The following is a 13386-nucleotide window of genomic DNA, read 5'->3' on the forward strand; positions in this document are numbered from 1 at the left end:
CACACACACACACAGTGTAGCTGAAGCATAAACTGCTTCCCATCTCATCAAAGACAATGAAGGTAACACATTAAGTGTATAAACTCTCTCTCTTCACACAGGTGGATCTTGTGTTACAGGCACGTGTGTCAGTGACTGGAGTCGTCTCACACCTGCTGTACTTCAGCTGTTTGTCTCATCCAAAACACCTTCGCAAACACACACACGAATGGAATAGGAATAAGAAAACGGTAGTAAATGTGAGTGTTTATGAACTGGAAATCTTCCCGTTTTTGTAGAGCTCGACAGTTGCAGTTCTGTTCCACTTCCACTATATGGAAAAGAAATGACGACAGAATATTAATTCTTGCATGAACTATTCCCGTTCCGCTTGCTTTAAAAGCGAATCAGACACACAGAGGAGGGCCGGGAAGTGTGTTTGACATTCTGCAGGCATGTCGCTGTGTCCATGCGTGTCATCTATCGATCATATAGTCTGTGTGTGTGTGTGTGTGTGTGTGTGTGTTGCACTCTGGGCTGTGTTTAATAGCTGCCCTGGTCGCAGTGAACGTGATGATGAATGTTCCAGTGTGTCCATCATTAAGCTGCTCTCTGCCCAGGGCACACACACACACACACACACACTATATTCATTTCAAGGGCAATTTCCCCTCACTTGCGAAGGCTTTATGTGTGGACACAGAAGTGTGTGTTGCAACCCATTAGGTTTTTCTGCATTTAAACTGCGAGTATGTCTCTTCTTCACTGACCTGGCCAGAGGCTCCTGACACTGATATCTGCACTCGACTCACTTCATCTACACGCTGGGGCATTTCTTTAGGTTGTCTAAAGCGTTGGAGCCTGCTAATGCTATAGATTATGACATTAAAATACATTACAACATCAATAAATACATTTCACAAAGACATTTTAAGAGAAAATTAGAGCCTGAAGTGCGGTATTAACCCTTTGTTTTTAAATGAATTATCAAATCCCACTTTTTTTCCCGTTCTACTTCAATACTAGAATATAATCATTTATATTTACTAATGAATGAATTAATAATAATATTCATTCTAGTTTTCCAGTGGCAAATATTTGACCCTACTATTTTTTTTAAAATATGAATTTCCAATTTAATTATGTATTATTTAAGAGTGGTAGCCAGGTATGTATTATTTTATTATATTATATTTTATATGAATTATTTAAAAAGGTAATGACATACAAAGAGGACAACCAAACATTATAGGTGAGGGTCAAATGTGTATTATATTATGTATTCATTTCCTAACTGCTAAAATGGCTTTTTAAAGAGGACTTTAGAGGACGCCAGCATCAGAGGATTAATAATTTTGGTGTCACTTTTATTTATATGCACAGACCCACATGAATACAAATCAACACACATGCACCGTTACTGACAGGCATCTGCCACGGGGAATAGAGACGTCTCTTAAGCAAATGGAGATGTGCAAGAGAGCTGGGAAGATCTACAGCGGCATAAAAGAACAAAACAGAACAGGATAAGAAATATTTCAATCATCTTTAGAAAGAGCAATAAAAGAAAAATTAATCAACCTGCATAACAAAAGTGTGTATGACATTAAAGCTTGTAAACAATATATATATATATATATATATATATATATATATATATATATATATATATATATATATATATATATATATATATATATATATATATATGCTTGTGGCACTAGTTGATTCTGAAAACACGAAAATACTGCTTTTAATAAATTACAATACATATAAATATGCGACCATGGACCACAAAACCAATCATAAAGGTCAATTTCTTGAATCTGTGATTTATACATCATCTAAAAGCGCAATGTATGGTTTGTTAAGATAGGACAATATTTGGCCAAGATACAACTATTTTGAAAATCTGAAATCTGCGAGTGCAAAAAAAAAAAATCTAAATACTGAGAAAATCACCTTTGAAGTTGTCCAAATGAAGTTCTTAGCAATGCATATTACTAATCAAAAATTAGGTTTTGATATTTTTACGGTTGGAAATTTACAAAACAGCTTCATGGAACATGATCTTTACTTAATATCATAATGATATTTGGCATAAAAGAAAAAAAACAACAATTTTGACACATACAATGTTATTATTATTATTATTTTTTTTTTTTTGGCTATTGCTAAAAATATTCCCAGAGTTTTTTTGCTCCAGAGTCACATAAATGTTTTCTCACAGTTTATCATGATGCGACCTTTGTTTGACCTTCAGTTTCACTCTACTGGAGAAAATGTTCTTATTCGGCTCATTTCTTAAATTTGTGTTTTACTAGAGTGTAAATTAAGGAGGAAAAATAAAGGAACGAGGAGAAAGTGCTCTGCATCTTCCTGCACACAGACACCGGGGGAATGCTTGAGAAACAAAATGCTTGCCGGCCTAAAAGAGAGGCTTGGTTGCATGACAGCTCTTTAATTGCTTCATTAGCGTAATTAATTTGCTCTCTTTTCAATTAGCAGCTGGGCCTTTGTGATGGTTTTTTTTTCAGCTGTTGTTTTCTCTTCTCTCCTTCTCTTCTGTTTTATTTCATTTGCTCTCCTTCTCTCTCTGGTCTCGTGGGTCCAGAGTAGCTTCTAGAGCGACATTCAGTCCTGCTTCAGTAATGTACCAGTCATCCTCTAACATCCGTCTCGCGCACTCATTCTTTCAACAAATTATTTCTATAAAAATATGTACAACTATACAGATATTACAGAATTATTACCGTATTTTCCGGACTATAAGTCACACTTTTTTTCATAGTTTGGCTGGTTCTGCGACTTACAGTCAGGTGCGACTTACTTATCAAAAATTAATTTGACATGAACCAAGAGAAATGAACTAAGAGAAATGAACCAAGAGAAAACATTACCGTCTCCAGCCGCGAGAGGGCGCTCTATTCTGCTCAGTTCTCCTGTAGTCTACACTGAAGACATAGAGCGCCCTCTCGTGGCTGTAGATGGTAATGTTTTCTCTTGGTGCTTGGTTCTAAATAAATGCGACTTATAGTCCAGTGCGACTTATATTTGTTTTTTTCCTTGTCATGACGTATTTTCGACTGATGCGACTTATACTCAGGTGCGACTTATAGTCCAAAAAATACTGTAATTTATATGACTATTTAAATAAAAGTACCAGAAGTTCAAAAGGCAATACTGGCTAAAGTTAGAATAAGAGGTACAAAAGCTAAAAGGTACATTGGTGTATCTTATTTTTAAATATTAAATATAAGCATGCATCCGTGTGCATATTAGTATGTTGTTAAAGGGTAATGCCACATTTTCTTCTGACAGTGTATGTGGTGTTCTTTTCATGGACCTCTGGATATATCGGTTGCATACTGTTAAAGAACTTTTCACGATTTCTTTAGTTTGCGTTGCAGGCAGATGCTTTATTAGGCATCTTTCTGTTTCTAGAGCTGGGTTGTTGAGGGTGTTTGTGGGTCAGAGGCTGACAGCCGAACACTGTTTCTTCAGCAGTCTGTAATCAGCTCCAGACCTGCGCGGCTTCAGCGCTACCTTAAGGCCTTTCAGGAAGGATGTATTATTTAATGGGCCGTGAGCTCTTGCTCCCTGACTTGTGCTGTTCTTTCTCTGTCGGTTTGTCTCTCAAACCCACACACACACACACACACACACACACACACATACAAACGTTCCCTCATGTTTTCAGAAACTACCTCTCCAGCGCTACATCCAGTCGAACCCTGTCGGGCTTTGAAAAGCTGAACCCACCTTGAGGTTTTTGTTTCAACAACAGCATAATGGCTGTTCTTGTCTAAGAGGTCAAGGGGAAAACAGCACTAATGGCTCACTGGCTCCACAACACGCCACATTTGTCTCAGGACCTCTACTGAGTGAGGGTCACAAGCATCTCCTGAGGATCTGTAGGTCTGAAGAAATGTGCGCGTGTGTGTGCTCTTCACCTCTCTCCGGTTGGCGGGCACGGGATGTCTCAGTTCTCCTCAAGGACTTGACAAAAAGGCCTTGACGTGTCACGTAGCGTTCAGACAGAGGGCTTAGGGTGGTAAAGTCACGGCTTTCACTTTTCAAGTTAGTCTTTTTGCGAAATAACGGCGCTGAACTTCAAAAGGAAAGCAATAATGCCTAAAGTTTCCGAGGGTTTAAGTGTTATTGCCCACTGTGAGCGTTAGTTATGAAATACTAATTTTAAAGCATGTTTGACTATTGAAATTCTCCCAGCTTTTCTTTCTTGTGGTTAAAACTGAAAGTGCCGGACTAATTCAAGTGCTTGTCCTCTTTATAAACAGCCTAATTCCTTTAATCAACTTCTCGTCAGTCGCAGGTGGGACATTCTCATTCTAGAGAGCATCTGCAAAAATTTGCATACGTTCTCTGCAAACAAGTGGAGTCATCAATATTTTGGCCCATTTTCCCAGTTGGGAAAGACAGTCGGTTTATATGCATATATCTCCTAAAAGTTTGTGTCAGCTTTAGGAGTACAATGGCATACAGATGTGCTCGACACCAACAGATATGGACTAAAAACTACAAAACCCCAGCGTGGTTTAACAGGATCGTAAAGATCGTAAAGAAATCAGGTACTGTTCAAAAATTCAGGGTTGGTAAGATTTAAAAAAAAACTAATATTGAATGAAATGTCAAATGGTCATCAAAGCTGCATTGCAGTAAAAACAGTAAAAAAGTATTTTTACAATTTAAAATAACTGTTTTCTATCTGAATGTATCTTTAAATGTAATTTATTCCTGTGATTCAATGCTGAATTTTAGCATCATTACTCCAGTCTTAAGTGTCACATGATCCTTCAGAAATCAGTCTAATATGCTTGAAAACAGTTGTGCTGCTTAATAATTTTGTGGAAACCATGATACATTTAGTTTTTCAGGATTCTTTGATGAATAGAAAGATAAAAAAAATAACAACATTTATTTTGTAGCATTATACATGCATTTACCATCTTTTTTTTTTTTACTAATTTAATGCATCCATAGTGAATAAAAGTATTAATTTCTTAATAAAAAAAAAAAAATAATACCTGACGCCAAACTTTTGAAGGGTAGTGTACGTCACAAAAATGTAACTTTTTTTTTATGCATTTAGTTTTGATAATGTATGGAAGTCAATTTCAACATCAGTGGAAAAATACAACAGCTCACTGTGAGATAAAATTTTAAACTACGAATCATTTTAAGTTACAAGCTCTACACTGAGATACAAAATTAAAATAAAGCAGCAATTATGTGAAATAAATAGCAACTGTGAGATATAAATTCACAATTATAAGAAATAAATTCAAGAAAAACCAGTGTAGTTGTAAGAAATAATGATGCAGTTGAGAGATATGAGGTCAAAATGACCCTTTTTTTGTTCTGAAGTGGAAACAGGTTTCTATAATAATGTGACATAAATATTTATTATCTTGTAAGGGGAACATTAAGAGGTGTAAAATAATGGAGGATGGCATCTTAATTCAGATCGCTTCTGAATAATTACAGCAGCAAAAAAATCTGATGGCACAGAAAAAATAAAACCTCAATAAAACCAGAAAGATTTATTAAGAATGCAAACTAGGTCCTAACTGAGGAACTGAAATGTGCTCTGAATGAAGCTGCATGTGTGGCTGTGGAGCTGAAGGTGAATGTTAACGCTGTACTGAGTGTCCAGCAGCGTCCCTGATGCTCGGTGGAAACAGCAAATGGCTTCGCTTTACTCAGCATGAAATGAAAGTGAATGGACGGGTCAGCTGCAATACTAGAATGTGGTTACAATTTCAACAGGCTGTCAAAAGACATGCAATCAAAAAAAAAAAAGGTGGTGAGGAAGAACGAAAAGAGCACAGAGAGGAAGAAAGGGAGAGTGGGGAGAAACAAAACCGACTATGCATTTCCTCGCAATGTGTGATTTGCAGCCCTAAATGCTTCTTAAAGACTTGGTAAAGATTCAGATGACAGTAACGGTAAACAGCAATCATGCTGTCCGCCATACAGACGCTTAAAGACCGCTGGCAGAATGCATGGCTGAATGAATAAATAAAAGGCTCTTTTGGGGCCATCTGTAGCCTCCAGGATTGAGAGACGGAGGGTGACTAGTTTACACTCCTGACGGCTGGTCCACACTGCAGCTTATTCGGTCTAAAAACTCTCCATTTATACAGGAAGAGAACATCTGATCAACTTTGACAAGAAAGCATTTAACCTCAGAAAAAAATATTTAATTATTTACTGTATAGGTACCATACTTACCAACTAAAAAAAGTTTAGTTTGGCTTTATTTTTATTTTAAAACTTTCTTTCTTTTTTTCATTCTATTAACGGCAGAAAATATACGTTATCTCTCTGATTTTGATTTCATTCTTTATTTTTACATTTAGACAACAGAAAACAGGAAAGCATATTCTTTTTAATGTTGTGTTTTATGTATTTCAACACTAACCATAACAATGTCTTTCATTATTTTCTGCCTTTGAGTTTAATTAATTTTCATCAATTAATTTATTGTTTTTAGTTTTAATTTAGTTTCATAATATATTATCTGTATCATGATCTAGCATAGTCCCATCGGTTTTCAAGTTCTAAAACGTATTTTTTTTAATTTAAATATATTTTTAACAACAGAAAAACATGATGTATTTTTATTTTTATTTTATGTTAATAACAGAAAATGTGATTTTTTTTAAATGCTTTTTATTTATTTATTTAATTTTTTTTAGCAAAATATTTTTTTTCTGTTCTTCTGTTTTTTCTTCTTCATTATTTATTGATTTTCCAGCTATAATAAATAGGTTAAACCATCTATATTATGATAATGCATGGGTTTTCAAGTTTTTAAAACTTTAGGTGACTAATGTGAACTAAAGTACAAGGACTGACCTTGACACTTGTGATTGACAGTGCAAAAAGGTGTGTGTGTGTGTGTGTGTGTGTGTGTGTGTGTGTGTGTGTGAGCTTTCTGAGAGCTCGGGTGGGCTCCAATCACTGCTGTGTAACCTTGTGAGTCCGATCGCTCTGCTGCAGCATAAATCAATGAGCATCTTTGATCGCGAACACACTGGATCACACACTCCTCAGTCTCCTCAAGACACTTCCTGTATCCGTTTTAAACATGTTTATCTGTATTAGGTGACTGCTAACTACTAATGCAAGTGACATCTTTATATTTTATGTCTGGTTTTATATTTCATATCTGGAGTAATGATGCTGAAAATTCAGCTTTGCGTCACAGGAATAAATTACATTTCAAAATATTTTCTAATAGAAAACAGATAACTTGAAATTGTAACAATTTTTCAAAACATAACAGTATTTATCTTTAATCAAATACTTAGCCTTGGTTAGCATAAGAGGCATCTTCCAAAAACATCAAATCATAAACGGAGGACATTTACATAGATTTACATCAACAGTGCGGCTCTTTTGATGTAACAGCGAATTCTCTCTGATTGGTAAAGCGCTTCACTATTAAATAAGATTAGACCATCACTTAATCTCAGAGCTCACTGTAGGTCTGCACAGAGGGGTTTATACATTATCGCTAAAAATCTATTTCTCTGTGGAGTAAATGAATGGGATTCTGACCTCAGAGCACCACAGTTGCGCTCTATTTGTATGCAGACACCATCCTGCTTTATAACATTAATATGTAGCAAGCGCTGCTTCATAAATCAAACGCTGCTGATGATAATCTGCTTGTGATTGGGCAGGTGTGCTGGTGTAAAGATGAAAGTTTTAAGCATTGTGAGTGTGTATGGATAGGTTTACTCTCATTCTCTCTCTCTCTGTGTGTGTGTGTAATGTGGGTGGACTCACTCTCTCTGTAATCAATCATTCTTACCTGCCCAGCTGAGCTCAAGCTTCTGTAACTGTGAGAAATCTGACAGCTTAGATTCGTTTTATCACCACTGAGTTCTCTTGCTTTTTTCACATGATTTCTTTCTCTTTTCTCCTCTTTTTCTTCTGTGGTTTAACATTATGTTATCATCCCTCAACTCCCACTACACCTCCAGTCAGAGCAAGCACACACACACACACACACACACACACACTGAGTGTGAATTATAAAATTACTTTTGAAAAGTTCTACTTTTGTAAAAGACATTTCATAGGTAATTTTGAAGGTGCAGTCTGTTCATCTCACGCAGTTAACTGTCTTTCATCCAAAACATTTTTTGGTTACACTAGTGACTATAAATTGCGAAATGCACTATATATATTTTTTATATGTCTAATACTCATCCTAATACTTTCTGATTTCTGATGAAGCAGTTAAAATTTTATATTGAATTAATTTGTGCATTTGAAACAAAATTATCTGAATGAATGATTTAAATGACTCACTCGTCACTTAATGAATCAGTGTTTCTAAATTAATTTGTTGAGGGAATGATTCAACTGATTCAAAAAGACTTGTTTCCTTAAAGAATGAACCAGTGTTTTTAAACTAATTGGTTGAAGCAGTGATTCAGGTGACTCAAAGTCAGCCACTTGTTTTGTCACTGAATGAATCAGTTTTTTAAAGACACTGTTGAGGGAATGATTCATGCCCTCGTAAAGAATCCACTTGTTTGTTACAGAATGAGTCAGTGTTTTTCAACAAATCAGCTGAGTGAATAATTCAAATGACTCACTCATAAAGACACTGGCTTGTTTCATTACAGAATGAATCAGTATTCTTGAACAAAGTGGAGGATTCAATTGACTGATAAATGTCAGCCACTTGTTTAGATCCTGAATGAACCTGTTTTTGATTCAAACCTTTTTGCTTCAAATGGCTCACTAATAAAGTAACTTGTTTCATTTTCTAATGAATCTGTAAATCTGAATGAATATGGAGAGTAAGTGATTCAAATGGCTCACTTGGAAAGATAGTAATTGTGTGATTTGTAAAAAGTGTCACTGTAAAAATCCTCACCATTATCAGACAGACATTATCAGCCAGAGCTGTCAGGTTTGACCAAAGAATTGCAGTGAGGAATAAGTGCTGAAAAGGCATGGACACAGTTATTTTTGCACCTGTCTTTATTGAATATGCATTTGTAGGAGTTTCCCTTACTGACACAAAATTTAATGGAGCAGAGTCTTCAAATGAATTATGCAACCAGATTTACTAATGTTTGCACTTGTCAAATTACTGGTATTTGCGCCATTATTTAACGCCCCCCAAAAAGCATGTCTTAAACCATTTTGCGCTTGAAATGACTGTAATTATTGTTGGTAGAGGAGGCACCGCAGAGAACAGAGAGTGCATGGTAGAAAGGAGTTTTTTTTCAACATGTATTAATTTATCTTGAATGCCAGATGACCACATTATCCATATAACATATAGTTTGCCAAGCCATCTTATTTTAAAATTTGCTTCAGGAAGTAAAAGACGACTTCAAACCCTCATCTAGGAGTCATGCAATACCAGGTCTATCAAAACTTCTTTATTTGCGACTATGCTAATTTGCACTGTACTTGGCATATTGCGTTGGTCGATATGTAAATGAGATGTTGCGTCTGTGTTTTTTATTTGCATTCTGTTAGAAAATAACACAGAAATTTCCACGCCCATCTTCACTGTATTGGAATTGTCTTCTTGCGCTTTTTTCCATTTAGTAAAATTGACCCTATGTCTTTTCACAAAGTCCCAGTTCTATTGAACTGTTCAATCAGCACTCTTGGAATAACTAAAAGCATGAACCAGTGAATGAACCAGTTTTTTTTAACTAACTGGTTGAAGGAGTGATTCAAATGCCTCACTCATAAAGTAACTTGTTTCATTCCCAAATGAATCTGTAATTTGTAATGAATCAGGTGAGTAAGTGTCTAATAAAAAAGTGAAAAGTCCAAGTGCTATCGGACCGATATATCAGCACTCTTGGAATAACTGAAAAAGCAAACTTTCTGCATTTTTAGAATAGAAAAATAATACTATTTATTTTATGAATTGCTTCTCCTTGAAAGTCCCAAAGAAGAGTTTAGTTGTCAGATTTCTCTCACTTCTGGAGGCAATTTCGTCCCTAAAGTATAAACCCACACACTCACACTCGATTTTCTATCATGGTGGGGATTTTCCATTGATTGTTTTATACTCAGCTAATACTATTTTCTATCCCTGCACCTAAAGCTAACTCATTGTATTTTTATATTTCCTTGAAGACGTTATTTAGTATGTTTATTAAGTTATTTCCTCATGGGCGCCATTGCTGCTCCGCACGGTGTAGATGATTTCAGGTTTTACTATCCATGAGGGGACATTTGGTCTCAACAATAAAGGCAAAACTTCACACAAAAACATGTTCGCAAACTCAAACTCACACACAAATGCTGTGCAGACGCTACAACCTGCACAACTACTAATTGTACCTTCAGCTAGTGAAACAGACCCCCAAACAGAGGTCTACTAGTTGGCTGTTCACTATTTAGCTCATGTAAACGAGGGGTGTGCAGCATCAGCGGTCTGATGGCCAGCTGGAGACCGTGTCCCGCACCGCTCAGATGCTGTGGGTGAGAAATGAAAGCTTGCACATCTCGACTGATGCTGCTTGCCGTGCAAAAACCCTCACGTCCTGCTCTCTTATAGTTTCTGTCAGTCTCGGGACAATACTTGGCTAGTTTCACGGGTCTCAGAGCAGTTCACATCAATTTTGGCTGTACGTGAACCCCTCAAATGAACTTATAAAATGCCAAATAGAAAAGGGGCATCTGATCTGTGAACGTCAACAGGCCCAAAACATCATCTAGTTTGTACCATGACCTCTGGCTCCTAATACAGTATATTCCCACAAATGTGTTTATTACCCTCAATTACCGCCATTGCTGTCGTACAGGATGGTGATGAAAGATGTTTTCAGTTGTGGTTCTTGTTAGTCCTGCATCTGAAGCATCATTTAGTGTTAAATAGTAAGGGAAGGAGCTGAACTCTTACCTGTAGCAGCCAGTAACAGCGGCGGTGGAAGGTGGGAATGATGGAGGAGTGGACATAGCAGCCATACAAACACTGAAATAAAGCACAGAGCACACCGTCAGTTACACACTGAGAATAAACACACACACACGTCAGATCAACAGCGATACACCACACAATCATCAGTACAGATGAATCAACTGCAAAAGCTACACAACCATCAGCACACGCTTGAGAATACATGTTCTTAACTGGCACTGATGGCTGTAGAAAGAGCCTTTAACAGCCATGGAACCTTATGGGACAAAAGCTTCTATATAGAGGAAAAAGATTCTTGAGCTTCTTCACACTAAGAACAAAAAGTACACTGAAAGGTTCTTTGGAGAATCAAAAATGGTTGCATTGTTGTGATTTTAGAAACTTTGTTTTTAAGACAAGAGTTAAAAAGGGACAGTTCACCCGAAAATGAAACTTTGCTGTTAGGTGTTTTTTTTTATTTTATTTTATTATTTTAGTTGAAATCATGGTCTTTGGTGATTCCAAAAATGATTTGAGAGTGAAAAAAAAAAAGAATAAACAGGCAACAAAAAAACTGTTTCCCATTTCTTGTTGATTTATTAAGGTCTTATGAAGCGAAACAATCAGTCTGTGCAAGAAACTGAACATTATTTACAATATTTGCCATTATCATGCAATGGCATCATATACAAGTAATAATATTATTAATGCAATAATCAAATAATGATGTGAAACACAAATGTTTTTCTAAAGCAATAAATTTTTCATTACCTCAGCGTTTTACATAAACTGGTGAACTGGTTCATCTCGAACACTAAAAAGTTCCAGTTCCAAAGAATGATTCGTTTGCGAAACAGATATCACTCTGGACAGTTTTGCTAAGGCTGTGGATTATAGGGAATAATGTTGTAAATAATGTTCAGTTTCTTGCACAGACCGATCGTTTTGCTTCATTAGACCTCAATATATCTTTTGGAGACACGGCTACTAATTTTTTATCGTCTGTATTTGCTTTCTTCACAGCTTCATTTGTTTCTCAAAGCACTGCTGACTTGCCCAGTACCATGGTTTCAACTAAAAATATTTTAAAAACTGTTCTACTGAAGAAGAAATGTCACCTATATCTTAGTTGGTCTGATGGGCGAGTAAATTGATAGCAAATATTTTATTTATTGGGTGAACAATCCACTGAATAAATAAACAACACAACTCAAACTAGAACAGTAACACTATGAACCTGAGTGTGTATCGCAGCTCTACTTCCACAAATCTGAACGATGAAGAGAATAAAGATTGTCAATAATAATATTAAACGCAAACAGTCTCTCTCTCTCTCTCTCTCTCTCTCTTCTTTTTTGTTCCCTCATTCTTTCATTTATACACGACACATTCCTTACTTGTACAATCCTTTTTATGACAGGATAAAAATATCTAGAGGGACATGATCTTTAGACGATTGATGTGTGTGTGTTACTGGTGTCCTTCATATCGGGTCAATAACAGCAGGACTGTAAGTCTATTTACAGCACTGGATTACGAGACCTGTCTCAGATATTATTGTACATTCAGCTGGCTAAATTTTACAGGAATGAAGCTCATCTCAGCGTATCAGTCCCACACACACTCCCACATACATACACAAACACACACACACACGCACGCACACACACACACACACACACACACACACACACACACACACACACACAAAACCAGAATGAGGGAAGCTACAAGCTAATCCTAACGTACAGTCAAGCTACTATTTAAAACTAAAGTGACATTTAATTAAATGGGGGATGCTATGTTGGTTAAGGTATAGAAATCAGATATTTAAATGTAATTTGTGCCTATAATCTTGTTCTACAATAAAAGTAGAAAAAATAAACATTTCAGTACAGGAAAGGGGGATTCAGGAACCATTCTAGTTGCAGAAAATGCTAGAAAATACACTGAAAATTTACTTTGAACCTATTTTTTTTATTTATTTATTTTTTACTAAGAAATTGCTTGCAAATTTCACAAAGAATTATAAAGCAAAACAACAAGTAACACACTGAATAAAACTTTGTAGAAGACTGGAATTCTTGTAAAATATGCTCCAATAATATTTGTTTTATTTACAAAACACATTTTTACAGTGGGAGAACAAAATACCTTTCAATTGTTCCAAAGTAAAAATATAATTTTTTTTAATGCCTGTCACACACAAAGAACAAAGCATTTACGAGCATAAACACAACAAATACATTTTTTAAGAGGTTTGCAATACATACCATTATAAAGTATATAATAAAACTATATACTAATAGTGCATAATAAGTATAATCTAACTACACTGTAAAATTATTTTTCAAAGTTGTAAGAATTTCTTTCTAGTTCAAAATGTAATGTTGAATTCAATGTTATTTTCTAATTCTTTATCATTTGTAATGTACAAGCAATTTCTGAGTGAAAATTGTTTCAAATTAAATTCCTACTCATCACTTCCTGTTGTC

The 13386-nt window shown here is 35.7% G+C and overlaps 1 protein-coding gene across 11 annotated transcripts in view; it reads right to left on the reverse strand.

Annotated features, from left to right (window-relative positions):
* LOC127967855 (calmodulin-binding transcription activator 1) overlaps positions 1-13386 on the reverse strand; it is a 289173-nt gene that overhangs the window by 34831 nt on the left and 240956 nt on the right. For all 11 annotated transcript variants that reach the window (XM_052568601.1, XM_052568597.1, XM_052568602.1 and 8 more), the window contains one exon: positions 10895-10966. In XM_052568601.1, coding sequence (XP_052424561.1) covers positions 10895-10966 — 72 coding nt within the window. The remainder of the gene's footprint in view (positions 1-10894; positions 10967-13386) is intronic.

The sequence above is a fragment of the Carassius gibelio genome, chromosome B11 (assembly GCF_023724105.1).
Source record: "Carassius gibelio isolate Cgi1373 ecotype wild population from Czech Republic chromosome B11, carGib1.2-hapl.c, whole genome shotgun sequence".
Lineage (NCBI taxonomy): Eukaryota > Metazoa > Chordata > Actinopteri > Cypriniformes > Cyprinidae > Carassius > Carassius gibelio.